The 15,924-nt window shown below is 47.3% G+C and overlaps 1 protein-coding gene across 1 annotated transcript; it reads right to left on the minus strand.

The window, feature by feature from the left end:
- Positions 1–682: 682 nt before the first annotated feature.
- On the minus strand, positions 683–13,990 carry LOC133412093 (polypeptide N-acetylgalactosaminyltransferase 6-like). Its single transcript, XM_061695153.1, has 10 exons — positions 13,394–13,990; positions 11,199–11,371; positions 8,811–8,960; positions 8,304–8,538; positions 7,901–8,018; positions 4,859–5,059; positions 2,585–2,716; positions 2,403–2,504; positions 1,379–1,537; positions 683–1,297 (listed from the first exon to the last, which is right to left on the minus strand). Exons 1-10 carry the CDS (start codon positions 13,861–13,863, stop codon positions 1,184–1,186), a joined length of 1,854 nt encoding a protein of 617 aa, XP_061551137.1. The 5' UTR covers positions 13,864–13,990; the 3' UTR covers positions 683–1,183.
- Between the last annotated feature and the right edge of the window lie 1,934 nt (positions 13,991–15,924).

Below are 15,924 nucleotides of genomic sequence, written 5' to 3' on the forward strand. Positions count from 1 at the left end.
TTGACGCAATTGTCAGGAATGCTTGTCGCCCAGCGTCATTGCGAAACGAACATTTAGCGGAGCCTCTCGGCACGTCCTTTGCCCTAGTGACAGTTGAGGGCCGGGAATAGGTAAACAAGACGGACGGGAAGTGGTTGGAAAAGGTGTGCGTGTCATGCACGACTGACATTTACAATCCTCTATTTAGTTTCTTCATCCAGTTGGCACAACATTATTATGTCGTAGCTTTTTGTAAAGTGTTGAATACAAATAGTCTTCGAGGAATATGTTCCTTCAACTACTTTGACATTGCGGACACAGATCCTTAAAGTTCGCCATTTGATTTCCCCAAATGAGGTCCCTTCCTTATCCACTGACAAGCATGAAACCTGACTTGAAAACGACACACTCCTGCAATTCTGGGACCATTGTGACGGACACTGCTCCTTGCAAACACTGTACAAATGTGGCATACTTTTTTTTTTTTTTTTTACAGATTATTAAAAAAATATGAACAACTTCGTGGCCCTTCCTTAAAAGCTTTTAAGTTGGACTTGCTTGAACACGTGGCTACCATGTTCAGCGACTCTGTCCAGCCTAAATGTGACGTCATTACAAACCTACTAAAACGCTCTTTTGCTTATTTGGTTCTGACACAGAAAAGGTCAAGATACTAGATTTTCGATGTATGACAGTATTTTGCCTCATTCTGTAATTCCCAACCTTTATTGAGCCAAGGCACAAATTTTACATTTGAAAAATCTCACGGCACACCACTGAACAATAGCGTCACATAAAGTGGATACACAAGTCAATTACACACTTTCTGCCATCCAATAAAAGAGCATTCATTTAGATGAACATCGATACATTTGTTGTAAATAAATAAGACTCGGTCTGCCCCGTTAAGTGAAATTTGATCATGTCCCGTGTCACACCGGCTCGTTTATTGTAATATCATCGTCGCCACCTCCGCCGTCACCCGGAGGAGGTCGAAAGTGTAAAAACGGACACGTCAGGGCCTCGGTGGGACTTGAGTGCCCACATCCACTCTGAAGATGCCCGTCCGCGCTCCACCCATCCAAACCCGATTTCCCCCCACGATTAGCGTACAAAGGGACGAAGGCCAATCCAAGTGGATCCACGTGACTCCGTCTCGGCTCCGTCCCGAAACCTCCTCTGCCCTAAATGGGCTCACGGGATATTAGCTGAAGCTCCAGCGCTGGTAGGCATCCGAAGCGTTACACTTGTCCATCAGAACGACCTTGTCTTTCAGCTGTAAACATTTCCCGCTGATGGGGTTCTTCAGGAGCTTCTCCTGAAGAGGCGAGAGGGGAAAAGCATCGGTAGGCTGCGCCACTCGGGTTCCCGGACCCGAAGGCAAAAGAGTCAAACGGACCTGCGTGAAGAGCCACTCCTGGAGCGGCGACGTCTCGGGGCCCTTCCCTTTCTCCTTGCACGGCTCGACCTTCACGGGCTCGGGATGACGCGCCGCCTCGAGACAAAGCTCCTTCCTGATGTTGTGGCGCAGCTCCTTGATGGACGTATACTCAAAGTACTGGAAAAGACCACAGACACGGCATCTGTTCTGCAGTTGGCCCAAGTGGCGGGATGTGACCCAGTACAAATACGCCCTTGCTGTGGATGTTTGTGTGTTACAAAAACAGAACGATCATTGTCTTCTGTTTTTATTTATGTTTAACACAACGTCCCGACTTCATTGGAATTGGGGTTGTACGTGTGTGAACATTTCTGCTGAGACAACTTTAATTTCCGTCAACACGATAAAGGCTTCCTCATTCATCGTTCAAATGAAGGGACTGTTTTTACCTCTGCTCCTACTATAATGACAACGATGTTGATGTTGAAAATTGTACTTAAAAAGCATTGCATGCACTTCAAAAATGCTTTCAAATTTGGAAAGTTTTGACTGTAATGAGCAATACCTACATGTATATACAATAATAATAATACATACTTGTACACACACAAACATATACATATATAATTTATCTTGATGGGAATTATTCCCGGCGGCACGGCGGCCGACCGGTTAGAGCGTCTGCCTCACAGTTCTGAGGACCGGGGTTCGATCCCCGGCCCCGCCTGTGTGGAGTTTGCATGTCCTCCCCGTGCCCGCGGGGCTTTTCTCCGGGCACGTGAGTGCCAATGGTTGTTTGTTTGGATGTGCCTTGCGATTGGATGGCGACCGGTTCAGGGTGTACCCCGCCTCCTGCCCGATGACAGCTGAGATAGGCTCCGGCACGCCCGCGACCCGAGTGAGGAGAAGCGGCTCGGAAAATGGATGGATGGATTTATCCCCCCCACCCCTCCCGAAGTTAGAGCAGTGTCGCAGAACGGATCTCGGTGGAACTTGGAGGTACCGCAGAGGTGTGCTGTATTAGGGAGTCCTAGTACTGTACCTGGTTGCCTCCCTGGTTGTGACAAGCGTACATGATAACAGGTTTCCCTCCTTTGTTCTTTTCACCAACGTCCAAGCACGTTTGAGATCCGGCATTCCTTATCTGGATGCAAACAATAAATGCGGGAGAGGTTTTGCTCGATGCTACATCCACGTGGAGCCGCAAAGACAAACGCGACTTACTGCTCCGTATTTTTCTGGCGTTCTCTCAGGAATGAACATCTCTGGGTAGACGGTGTTTAGGTACCAGGAGAAGCTCTTGCAGTTTAAGTTCTCTCTCAGCTTCAGACGATGGCCGATGTCCCCGTAGGAGTGCTGGAAGCATAAACCCTTTTTACAATTTGATTTCTGTATCAGTTCATAACAGAAGTGATCTCAAGGCACTTACCATCGAGTGCATCTGGGGAGCAGTCGCAGCGCTATATAAGTGTAATGCATCGTTGTTGTTGTTGTTGTTATTATGATTATTACAGTCCTGTCTCTGAGGTGTACAGACGATTCTTTTGACCGATTGCTTGGTTCGTACTCTGACACGCACGGTCGCACGCACGCACGCACGCACGCCCGACAGGTGACAGGTGTGTGCCAAGATTCTAGTTAATGAAAATGAATCAAATAATTAAAAAAAAGCTGAAATGAAAATAAAGACGGGACTTCAAAAACGATAGTTTAACTGAAATTGCATTGCCTTTTGCATTCAAATGAACTATAACGATTGCAAAAGTTCATTTCACATTCCCACACATCATCACTTAAAAGGGGGGAATCGACTTGTTTTGCCTCTGCCAGCTTTGCGACCGCTCTGGTACAGCTCAAGTTCAGTGACGTCACGTTTTGACAATCATGCCACGTCAAGTACGGATATTTGCGGAAAAGTAATCTGGTAAACGTGAGACACCCCATATTGCAAAAAAAAAAAAACAACAACAAAAAAATCCCTACAACTAAAACTAAGAAAAATGACACTGAAACTAATCATTTTCTAAAAGATAATACATACAAAAACGAGCAAACCTGCGCGAAAAAATGTAACTGAACGCAAAAAAAAAAAAAGGAAAAAAAGATGTATTTCATGTTTTTATTATTGTATGATTAGTATTTTCTGGAATCAAAAGTAAGAAATTCAATTTTTGGAATCGGGGTGTAACAGGACAAAATGGGAGAAAATTAGTGGCCACTGACCTCAAGACTTTACAAGAGCAGCGCGGGAGTCGCAACTAACCCAACCAGACCACCAACATCATCCGTGGACTTGATGGCCAAATTTAATCTGCTGCTAAAAAAAGGATCACATGCCACTTTGTAACAACTGAACCAAACCGAAGTTCCGGCTTCTTTTGATTCTATTTATTCGTTGTTCTCTTGACGCTTATTTTTGAAAGAATCTGCTTTGCGCTGCTGTAACACATAAATTTGATCCAAGGATGATTCGATCTTGTCACCCGTTCAGAAGCGAAGCGCTTTCCCGACGCAATCCGCAAAGGTTGAACGGAGGTGGCTTTTTTCTCGTTTGTTGAAGACGCTGCAACCTTTTATCCCGAGTGCTTCTCCAGTTCCAAACGTTTAGGCGATCACAGCCTCGGCGGGTGCGTCACAGTAGCACCGTTCTTGTCGACGGGTGCGGCCGGCGAACGACCGTCCTTCGTCCCCTGTTTTTGAGCGCTTCTTCATCTTTGCGAATGAAATACCGACTCCGGATTCGAACAAGCTGCTCGTCGATGGCCATGCGCTCGTGTTACGGCTGCTTGTCCTCTCCGATGTTCTCTCTCTGCTCGTAGCAGTCCTCACTCCACTTGTGCCGTGTAAACAAGATTGCTGAGTTTGCTTCTCGGGATTTTGTCCTCGGGGCGAACCAGCTTTCCTTGGCCGGTGTCGGTTGTGTTGAAAAGCATCGGTATGTTTGTTATGTTTGGAGAACGTCCGCTGACAAACATCTTCAGGCCCTTCTCTTCCTGGCGGATTTGACAAAGGCCCAGTTAGAATACCGACCGTCACTGTCCATCTGCTCCTTGCGTCTTCCTTAGCCGGCGCTAGTGATCGTCTCTCCTCCGTCCTCAAGGGTTCTGATGACACCCGGCTTGTGTCCCATTAGGTGATGGGAGTCACAGCGAAGGGGGCGGTCTGGGTCAGACCTCAATATCGAGGATCCCGCCCTTTCCCGCCGACACCTCGCAGTCCAAAAACGGTGTAAAGCGAATGACCAGTCGGTATGCCGTACGCGCGACGACGATAACAACCACCTATTGTGACCGGCCCCAGGGTACACGCCCGCCGAGGCTCCGCACCGAAAAAATGAGAACGAGAAGAAGCCTTTTGGATTAAAGGTGAACCGTCTCCAACAAACAAGAAAAGTCCAGTTGCCCTCGATTCAACCTTTGCAGATTTACATGACCCGGATCCGGATGACCGAGGCTGGAAACAGACGTAGGAGCTCGTCACACGTGAAGATATTGTCACCTGACGAGCCATGTTGCTGGCCCTGTTGTTGCGGCGATAGAACAGCAGTTTGTAGTCGTCCATCCAGACCTCGGCGAGGCGCACTTGGTTGCGAGAGATGACCTCTGTGCCTTTGGGGAAGGTGTGCGGACTCTTGGTGCGGAAGACGTGGCCCACGACCGAACAAGGAATGATCTCCAGCTGACCGCCGCACTGCCACACCTGGAAACAACACGCGACGCATCAAACACAGCCAGAGACCGAGGCTGGCTCGGGAACGGCTTCCTGGCCCGGTGACCGTTTTGCACTGCCGTCGGAAAGTCACCTTAAGTGACGCCCTCGGCAGTGCTATAAATGTATCCCGCAATGCATCTTGAGGAGTGAGTAACCCATGGTCACTAGAAAACCAATATATATCCCACGACACAATGAGCTGATACAGAAAAGTGATTTTTCGTTTGTTTCGGGGGTATTGTTTGATTTGTTTGCATTCCATTCTGTAACATACGCTCGGGTCCAAACTATATAACCCTACAGTAATGTATTTACCTGTTCGTTATTTATCATGCAAAGAACTATCGGATGTTGATCCAGTTAGGGCCGCAGCTGTCCAATATTTTAGTATTCCTATCCTCCCAAACCTTTTAGCGAATAATCGGGTCTTCAGATAAATTTGATTTTTGCTGAGTTAAAGAACAATGATGAATACACAAGAAAGTAGCCATTTCACTTCAAAAACTAATGACCAATTGTTTTTCTTTTGTTTAGATAAATGTTTTATTTCTTAAATTCAGATTGAGCAGCAACCTATTTTCTTGCCTAGAAATATTTCCAGCGAGGCAATTTCAAACACAAAATAAAAATAAATAAACCCAATTTGTTTAAATGTACTCATCAGTTTAAACTTAACGTGTTTTCTTCTTAGCATTTCTTGTAAGTATTTTATGATGACGACAAACTATGGACTATGGGTTTTCCCTTGTCCGGACGTGGGTCAACGGGGCCTCCCTATGGAGCCAAGCCTGATGGTGGGGCTAGAAGGCGAGCGCCTGGTGGCCGGGGGCCCGGCCCGGGCACAGCTCGAAAGTGTAACCTGGGTTCCCCTTCCCGTGGGCTCACCACCTGTGGGAGCGGCCGTCGGGGTCGGGTGCAGTGCGAGCCGGGCGGTGGCCGACGGCGGGGAGCTTGGCGATCCGATCCCCGGCGACTGAAGCCGGCTCTAGGGACGTGGAACGCCACCTCTCTGGCAAGGAAGGAGCCCGAGGTGGTGTGCGAGGTCGAGAAGTTCCGACTAGATATAGTCGGAATCGCCTCCACGCACAGCTTGGGCTCTGGTACCAGTCCTCTCGAGAGTGGTTGGACTCTCTTCCACTCTGGAGTCGCCCACGGTGAGAGGCGCCGAGCGGGTGTGGGTATACTTATTGCTCCCCGTCTCGGCGCCTGTACGTTGGGGTTCACCCCGGTGGACGAGAGAGTAGCCTCCCGCCGCCTTTGGGTGGGGGGACGGGTCCTGAGTGTTGTTTGTGCCTATGCACCAAACAGCAGTTCAGAGTACCATCATCACGGATTGTCCATAACGAACACCATGTTCAAGCATAAGGGTGTCCACACGTGCGCTTGGCACCAGGACACCCGAGGTCGCAGTTCGATGATCGACTTTGTGGTCGTGTCATCGGACTTGCGGCCGCATGTCTTGGACACTCTGGTGAAGAGAGGGTGGTCAGTGGTCACTGAAGCAAAAACTCTGGCATGGGAAGAGTTCGGCGAGGCCATGGAGAAAGTCTTCCGGACGGCTTCGAGAAAATTCTGGTCCGCCATCCGGGGTCTCAGGAGGGGGAAGCAGTGCACCATCAACACTGTGTATAGTGGGGATGGGGCGCAGCTGACCTCGCCTGTGAGTCGGTGGGGAGAATACTCGAAGACCTCCTCAACTCCACCGACACGCCTTCCCATGAGGAAGCCGAATCCGGGTTCTCTGAGGCGGGCTCTCCTATCTCTGGGGTTGAGGTCACCGAGGTGTGGTTAAAAAGCTCCTCGGTGGCAAGGCCCCGGGGGTGGATGAGATTCGCCCGGAGTTCCTAAAGGCTCCGGATGTCGTGGGGCTGTCCTGGTTGACACGCCTCTGCAACATCGCGTGGACATCGGGGACAGTGCCTCTGGATTGGCAGACTGGGGTGGTGGTCTCCCTTTTTAAGAAGGGGGACCGGAGGGTGTGTTCCAACTACAGGGGGATCACACTGCTGTAGTGTCTCCCTCTCTCTCTCGCTCTCTCTCACACACACACTCACACGCACACACACACACACACACACACACACACACACACACACACACAAATGGCTGAGCAAAACTTTCCCTTGACAAGCAAACAGCCTGAATGAAGTGACGTTATACTCATCACCATCGCAATAAAGTGGACACAAATTCACCAGTAATGAATAGAAAATGGTTACGCTAGCAAGTTGCTGTAAGGTTAAAGTCACTGATTTGTGCGACGTTTATCTCGGCTTTTCCAGAGCATTGTGTGCGTCTCGCTCGAGAGACGTCACGTCACCGGCGTGCGCTCAGTTTGAAATGATCCCACACTTTTGGACCGTATAGACCAGTAGGATCAAACTGGGAGGTCTGGCAGTAAATGCGTTTAATAGGCGGATCCCCACGGCAGACAAGAAAAACCTCGAAACATTCGAGTACTCGTTGCAAGAGTAATCACACGACAGCAATGACGCCCAAATAGTTTTCCAAAACAATTTTTCTTCCGACTGATGAGTTAACCAGGGGCGATTCTAGGATCAGAGATTTAGGGGTGCTGGGAGTCATTTTAGGGGTTCTTCAGCACCTCCCAAAAATGGGCTGGAGTGAACAATATAGTCCACTACAAAAAAAAAAAATCCAAAACTTCAGATTAGCGAGTAGGGAATGAGCCAATGATTCCCAACACGTCCTCGTAGACTTTGCAGATGACAAGCGGGCGGTTTGGTTGCCCTTGATGGTGTAAAGTGTAATTCCCAATGACATTTCTGATGTGACATTTGTGAACACCGAATGGGGAGAATGACTGACCCGGAAGGACATCTCCAAATTCTCGCCACCCCAAATCTCCATCTGGTCATCATATGTTCCGATGTGTTCAAAGTAGCTCTTTGACACGGAAAACAGACCTCCGGCAAAAGTGGGTGTTCTGAAATGTTCACAAGGAAGACAGTAAGCAAAACAATAAGAGGCTTAGTGGCGCCAGCGAGATCAGGGTGAAGTCAGTCTTGCTTGGTCTATACGTGCAATTTTGGGAAGTACCCAAATACAAATACTTTGGTACTGTACTTTAGTGGCTTTTTTCAGGATCTGTAATTGACTTTCGTCAAAAGGGGTGTTGTTTACAATTGACAAGAAGAATCCATTTTTACTTTTTTCATTTCAGACTTTTACTTTTGAAAGGAGTGTGAGTACTTGTGCCACCCGGGCTTACTTGATAGGTTCGGTTTCATTCTTGCGCAGATTGTTGACGTCGGCGGGGACGGACTCCCAGATGAACGTCAAGGTCCAGTCGAAGGACCCTCGGCTGGAGTAACGCTGCCTGGCCTTGGGCTTTTGGAATTGGAACGTGTTGAGGTTGATGGAGGCGATGCGCGGGCTGACCACCGCGCTCGGTTCTTCCGTAATGCGGCTCATCAGCGGCTCCAGCCAACCGTGGAAACACTCGCCTGCGGAAAAGCACGCAAAATCAGACTTCCCCTTTTTTCGTGCAGTTCAAAGGCACGTTTATTCGTCCGTTCGCCATTCGCGCGAAAGGCCAATCCGTGGCACTTTACAGAGGCGAAGAAATAATGATTGACATGAAAGGATACAATCTCAACATAAAAGCAGGACAAAATAAAACTCTTTGATTATCAAGTTGAAATCATAAAGAAAAGCCAAATAGTGTTTTGGACGTATGAAACGCAACAGCGAGCAGTTTGGTCGTCTGCGCACTCACAGTGCGCGTCGAGGAACGTAAGCACTTGGCCTCGAGCGACGCTGGCGCCCAGCAAGCGGGCCGCCACCAGGCCCTTCCGCTCCTGCTGCCTCAGCACTCGCACCATCTTCAGCTCGCGCACAAACTCCACCAGTTGGCTCTGCAGGTACTCTGGAAGTGAGGAAGGCACATAGCCGACGTGAGAACAAATGCGCAGGCCGATTGAAAAGTAATGCTATATTTTCAACGAGTTCTTGACAAGAAAAACCCCCAACCCGTTTGTTTGAGTTTGTTCTCTAATGTGCGATGACCTGCGACAGGATCGTGGGTGCGTTCATTCTTCACAATAGCACGAACGGCAAAAGGCACCTGACCGTGACGCAAGAGGAAATGCGGCCGGTTCACGGTGCTCGGGAGAAAGAATGCTGATGAATGAAGACCCTTTTGACTTTTTCTTTGGTGTCGGTTAAAGGCGCAAATGAACGAATTGGAAGAACGAGAAGGGCGTACACGAGAAGTTACGTCTTCCGTCCTACGAGAGTTCCTGCCTGGTGAAATGAGTCGAGCGGATTCCCGGGCGGCTCGCGTCGCTGGGACAGACAATTGCTCCCCCCAAAACCCACGCGAAGCACTTCTTCATATCCGTTTGCTGTGGAAAAGCATACATTGAAGAACAAACTCAAAACATTTGAGGAAAACATTAGCATAAATGGTACATTGTAAAAGAGGGAGGAACTTTTCAATCACTATGTGTGCAGTATGTCCTCAACTAATAATAATCTTGTCTCGTTTTCCTGACAAATGAGTGTGGGCCTGTTTAGTGGAACGCAAAGCTTTTGTTCTGTTGCGTGAAGGGCGTCGGGGGAATACACAGGTTCGTCGGACCGTCTCCATTTTCGTGGAAGAGCATTTCATTGTTTCGCCTGTCTCTATATGACGCTTGCGTCGATAGCCGAACAAAGATGCTTTGTTTGTAGCGAATCATTTTGGGAGCAACAAAGTCAATTTGGATCGCCGCCCGATGATCCGTCACAGCACGCGAACTGGTTGCCGTCCATCGCGTTGGGTGTGGTGACAAGTATGAGCTTAATTGCCCGGTGACGAAGTGTCAAGCGGCACACGAGCGAAGAGCAGCGAGTGATCCGACGGCTCTTCTTCTTCGCAATGTGGAATTCGTCAGTGAAAGGAGCAGAGAGGACAGAGGCAACGTACTGTGTGTGTGTGCGCAGTAGGCACAGAACATGGCGAGCTAGCTGAAAGCGGCGTACATGCAATACATGTTATAATGACCCGGTAAATATTGTTGATAGAAATATTAGTTGCTGTCATACTGGTACTAACACCTGTCGTTTTAGCTTAAAAATCTCCGATCAAGCTTAAGCGCTTGAGTCCAACTATGAGCGCCCTCTCGGGCTAACCGCGCTAACTCACGCTTGTCCACTCAACTAGGGCTGTCGCTTTCGAATATTTTTAGAATCGATCTTTCGATCGATTATTCCATCAATTAACCGAATAATGTGACAAAAATGTATTTTGCGTTCGTTGTTTTTGCGAAATCATTGTTTTCCAATTCGTGTACGAACCAATTATTATCGTTTATTCGGTATTGTTTAATGATGAAACAAAACCAAATCAAAACAATTGAGCAATACGACACGAGAAGGATTGCTCTACTCGACGACCTTTTTCAAAGTAAGAGCGACTTCTTGGCTGCTGATTATGTGAAGGGCTACGAGTTCAATATCCACTTCTGAGGCGACTACACATCAATTACACGTTATTCATACTACGGCTGGAAATAACGATGACAGATTAAACTGAGTACCCGTATTATTTTTTTCAATTAATTGATTACGATTCTGTTATTGGTTCGGTCTCGAACATACCGGGAAATGATTGAAAGATGTCGGAAAATCATGAAAAATGTTGATATTTGTTCTCCAGACTGAAAGCGGATATTCGAAAATGTCTTATTTTGATTCAACACAAAACGGAGTCTGTTTTGATGGAGGACTACAGAAATGAGAGACTATTTACTGCTTTGGACAATTTCAAGCGAAACAATGATTCTCAACTATTAATCGATGATCAAAATACTGCAGTTGTCGATTAATTTGATGAGTGATGAGTTGTCAATCGATTGTGACACCTCTACACTAAACCGACTATCCTGCTGCATATTTCTGTTTGTGTTTGTCTGTTTCTATGAAGCAACGGAAAACGGGGACGGAACGTTGTCGACTGTTCGCTGCTTGACGGTTTATTCATAGCTTAGCAGGCTCACTTAATTTATGCCAAGTTATACCAATTATGTCAAGTCGAAGCTTTTTTATTTGCGCCAAGCAAATCTCAATCTGTTAAAAAATGGTGATTTCCACATGTGCGCGTCGTCATTTGCTGGTCTCCCACCTTCAGTGCTGGCGTCGTCCACCAGGATGATTTCTTTGAGCAAGAAGGCGGGCGACGTGTGCATGACGCTGTACACCGTCCGGAGCAGCGTTGACCAGGCCTCGTTGTGGAACACGATGATCACGCTGGTGTCGGGCAGCGGAGGACAGCGGACGAACCTCTGGGCCAGGCACCTGGACGTGTGCGGGCATGTTAGCGTTTGATGCTCTCTAATTCAAAATGCAAAGGCGCAAATAGCGAAAATCCACCGATAGTTGACCCCCATTGGAATTACACTAGAATGTATATATGTGTATATATATATATACATACATATACATAAATATGTACATATATATATATATATACATATACATATATATATATATAAAAGTATATATATATGTATATATGTATATATATATGTATATGTATATATGTATATATGTATATATATATGTATATGTATATATGTATATATATATGTATATGTATATATATATATATATATATATATATATATATATATATATATATATATATATATATATATATATGTATGTGTGTGTGTGTGTTTTCGGGGTTGGTTCTCACCCAAAATAGAATTGGGGGGAGAAAGAAATGGGCAAAAAAAGATAAAAATGGAATACAATTCTTAAAAATGGGAAAAAAACATCCGCAATTAGTTGAATCCGCTGGTGCCAACGCGTGAGTATATTTGGGGTCCACTGTACCTGAATATATAGCAATGAACACAGAGCAATACAATATGTAAACACCTGAACAATTGGCTATTGTACTCAGGTGGCTCAATGTTAGCATATCAACTGCCAGCATTTTAGCATTTCTTTCATCAATTCTCATTACAAACAGTAACAAGATACAGAGCAACATTTAAAACCTGATCAATCTGCTTCAGCGCTTTCTCTACTCGGGTTGAAATTACTCCATATCTTAGCATAGCAACTGCAAACATGTTAGCATTAGAAATTGCACTAGAATAGAGTGCGATATGTAAAAACCTTATCAACTGGCCTTTGTGCGTTCTGTAATCAGGTTGCAATTGTGCTATGTCGTCATACCAACTGTTAGCATGTTAGCATTGGATCAGATCGCATTAGAAATGGTACCCGAGTAAAATCTTGATCAATTTTAGTTCTTTCTTTGTCTCATGTTGCTATCTTACTATATGTTAACATACCAACTGCTTGCATGTTAGCATTTGATTCACTCATATTAGTATGTGTAGCACGATGCAGGGCAATAGGTCAAATCCCTTTTAAATGGACCGCGGGCTTTTTTTCTACTCGGGTTGCTATCTAGCCATATGTTAGCATATCACATTAGACCGAAGCATCACGAGAGCATTTAATCAGTTCCCATTAGAAATACACAAAAAGGTCCTTTGTATTCGCTTAATTTGAACATGTACGTCAGTTGCACATTAAAATGTGTTAGATTCACATATTATTTGATGATTTTCAAAGAGGGGGAAGTTACGTCAGTTTACCTCATTTTTAGACCTGCAACCAATCTACATGAGTGTGTGCATTAGCTATTTCTCCGGCTAAGGTTGGTATTTGTAAATTGATTTCCAGAAACTCTGACTGTGGCTCGTGTTTTAAATGGATAAGGTTCTCAGTCAGGTTTCTTTATGTGTATCAAAGAACATTGCTGCTACATTTAAATCAGCTGACTGTGTCAGAGACGTGCAGGTGAGCAACTTCATCGACTTAAAAAAACCCAAAAACAAATCTCCGACAAAGAAACCGCCATATAGTTGTACACTGCTCGATGTAAAATTCTCATTCATCTGCCTTAGTGCTTTCTCTTCCCGTGTTGCTATCGTTCGTTCTCGCATCATACCTACTGCTAGCATATTAGCATTTCATGAACTCTCTTTTGAAATTGCACCTGGGTACAGGGCGATATGTAAATCATTATCACTTGGCCTTCATGTGTTCTCTAATCAGGTATGAAGATATTACGGTGGAATTCTAATCCCATTTTCATTTGGATTCTACAGCTGCTACATTTTAATGAATTAGGCAGCATTTCAGTTCAGCGTCAGGTCTTCAGCATTCACAAGCAAGTTCTAGAGAAGAAATGGGGATTGGCATGATGCCGGTGAGCTGCCGCACACGTTGGGAATTGGTCGCCCTGAGTAGAACCGCAACTTTTTAGGCAAGTGCAAAAAAAAAAAAAGGATCTCTTACTCCGGAGGCCGAGTATCTTCGCCGAGGCTCCGGCTGAGCGAAATGCGGTCGCTGGCGAACTGATTGAAGCAATGCTTGATCATGCCCGCCTCCTTCTCCTCGGTCTCCTCGGGAGACAGATTGTCTTTCACGTAGCCGTTCCCGTTGGCACCGGGCGCTTTGGGGTCCTGAGGCGGTCTTTCCAGGTGAGGCTTGAGCTCAGCCTCGCTGTAGAAACCGGCGAGGCAAGCGATGTTCTCTGTCGGCTCCGTCTCGACCGGAGGGGGCATCTGGAAGCCAAAGTTTTTGATGGCCTCTCGGACCAGGACGATCATCGTCTCCTTCCTCGCCACCCGCTCCAGGAGCCGGGGGTCGGCGGCGAACGAGGCGTCGGGGTCCCTGTGGAGAACCACCACGGCCGCCATAAAGATAACCCCCCCGAGGACAGCCAGTTTCAAGGGGGACATGCGGCGGCGGGGTAACAGACGCATGCTTCACGGGCGCGAGGTGACGTGTGACTGCGAGAAGGCATTTGAGGAAGTGCTGGCCAATGAGTCATCGAGGAGACATTCGCTCAAGCGACTCCCTTCAGGTGTCGTCGTAGCAGCAGCGGCGGCGGCGGCGGGCTCACTTAACACCACACCTGCCCTCCCCGGGACCCACGTGACAGCAGGTGGGCCGGCTCAAGCTCACTCCGGTCCCCGCCCCTTCCCGACCTCCAGCTGGATTGACAGCTGAAGCGTGGCTACTTGTACTTGAAGCAAAACCTGTTTCCCGGATTGCTGCAACGGTGGCCGTTTAAAAGGTCAGAGGACAAAAAGGTGTAAATCTTTCTTGCTAACTCGAGAACTCCTTTACAAACCACATCTGCCGTTTCGAAGTGATTATATGGCAGATATACAGCGGTTAAATCGATAAATATGATGCAGAATGCGCCTTCTGCTTTTTGCATCCCGCGCCTTCCGGTCTTGGTTTCTTTCCGGCGCCGTGACGTCACACGAGCCAAACATCCTGTTCATTCGGCGTTGTGCGCTATTGTTCCATGCTGTCGTTTCCGTCCTCCTTGTATATTTGTTGCCGTATGATGTAACGACATCGCGATGGTTTATTGTGTGGCATTTGTTTGTACAAATGGTCCAGGCAGCGGAAAGAGTTTTTTTTTGGGCTTTCCGAGTGAAAAAGGAATACGTGACCAGCGGATAGGGAAAGTCAATCGACAGGGGAAGCAACGTGGTGCCGAGCAAGCATTCCAAATTGTGCCGATCACTTCGAACCGCCGTGTTTTGAGTGAGACTTAGCAGAAAGCTACGTCGTACAGAGGCAGAGGCTGAAAGCGGCTGCGGCGCCGACTATTTTGCCGACGTCCTTCGGGATCTCCACCGCCAGCGAGAGAACTAAATCTCGATGCGGCGCAGACGAGAGGTGGGCATCTCCCGGTATACACCTACCACTCCATTATGGTTACGACGCACTGGGCGGTAGGAAAAAAAGAGCCACGCAGTACTTTTCCGTACTGCCGTCTGTACTTTTGCCAACAGACACACGGCGAAGACTTTGTGTGCGGCCGGCGTGTTATAACGCTACTCGAGCGAGGGGCACGCAATGTACTGCATCCTATGGAAAGGCTCGTGCCGTGTCACTGAAACATATATGAATATACAATACGCATCGTCGTGCTCCAAAATATTGATCTCAAGCCACGAGTGTAGAAAAGGACATGCTTTTGACGCGGCGTCACACGGAGCCAGCGGCCACTCCCTTTTTCTGCTGTTAGCCGCGACTCGGCCGCTCGGCTCAAACGCGGACGCTTTGACGATGCCGAGTTCAGTCGGGTGCTCCCGTACGTCGAAATCCTCCTCCTCCTCCTCCTCCACGTTGCGTATCGAGCGGTGTTTGGCGATTGCGACGTCACTTCCGGCGGCCCTCGCGGCGGATAGAGGAACCGCGGCCCGGCGTCTTTTGAGCTTCGGGTATGTGCTCGATTTGCGTCAAAGAAAAACTCATTTTTAGCTAAACTGTGGTTGAAAACTTGCTGGAAGTGACGTGCATGTTTTACATAACAGAGGAGAGGAACAATGCAAATATGAATTTTAACTGACCCCATGACACCTTTGTCATCTGACCTTTAAGTGAGCACGAAAATCATTGATTTACTGATGAGTCATTCATAGGGGCCACCGACCGGCTAAGCGTAGCAAATTACAATCGCCTTTCATCCACTTAAACAAAAAAGAAAAGAAATGGTTACGACCAAGAAAGACAAAAACAACATGGTTTTTTTTTCTGGGGGGATGAGTCGAGAAAGCCCAAAGGCCATTTGATCGGGGTTTCTGCTGCCGCATTTCTATTGCGAATTGATACGAGCAGTTGGCGTGCTGCCATATAAGCGAGCGAGAAACATAAGTAGAGGAAGCACTCAAGCACATTTACAAGGGTTTTCAAAACGGCCCTATATTCACTGAATCCATGAAATGCTAACATGCTAGCAGGTGCTATCGTCATGGAGCTGGAAAGCAGAGTGGAGAAAAGGCCGTAAAGTTTCCCGCTACTAC

Source organism: Phycodurus eques, chromosome 1, assembly GCF_024500275.1.
Source record: "Phycodurus eques isolate BA_2022a chromosome 1, UOR_Pequ_1.1, whole genome shotgun sequence".
NCBI classification, from domain to species: Eukaryota; Metazoa; Chordata; class Actinopteri; order Syngnathiformes; family Syngnathidae; genus Phycodurus; species Phycodurus eques.

Bases quoted from the DNA above. Each gene is read 5' to 3' on its own strand.
- LOC133412093 (XM_061695153.1), bottom strand. From the start codon at position 13,863: ATGCGTCTGTTACCCCGCCGCCGCATGTCCCCCTTGAAACTGGCTGTC. The intron at 2,717-4,858 runs GTGACAATATCT...TTATGCTTCCAG, and splicing joins CCAGCAACATGGCTCGTCAG to CACTCCTACGGGGACATCGG. The intron at 1,538-2,402 runs GTACAGTACTAG...GGTCTTTTCCAG, and splicing joins ACAACCAGGGAGGCAACCAG to TACTTTGAGTATACGTCCAT.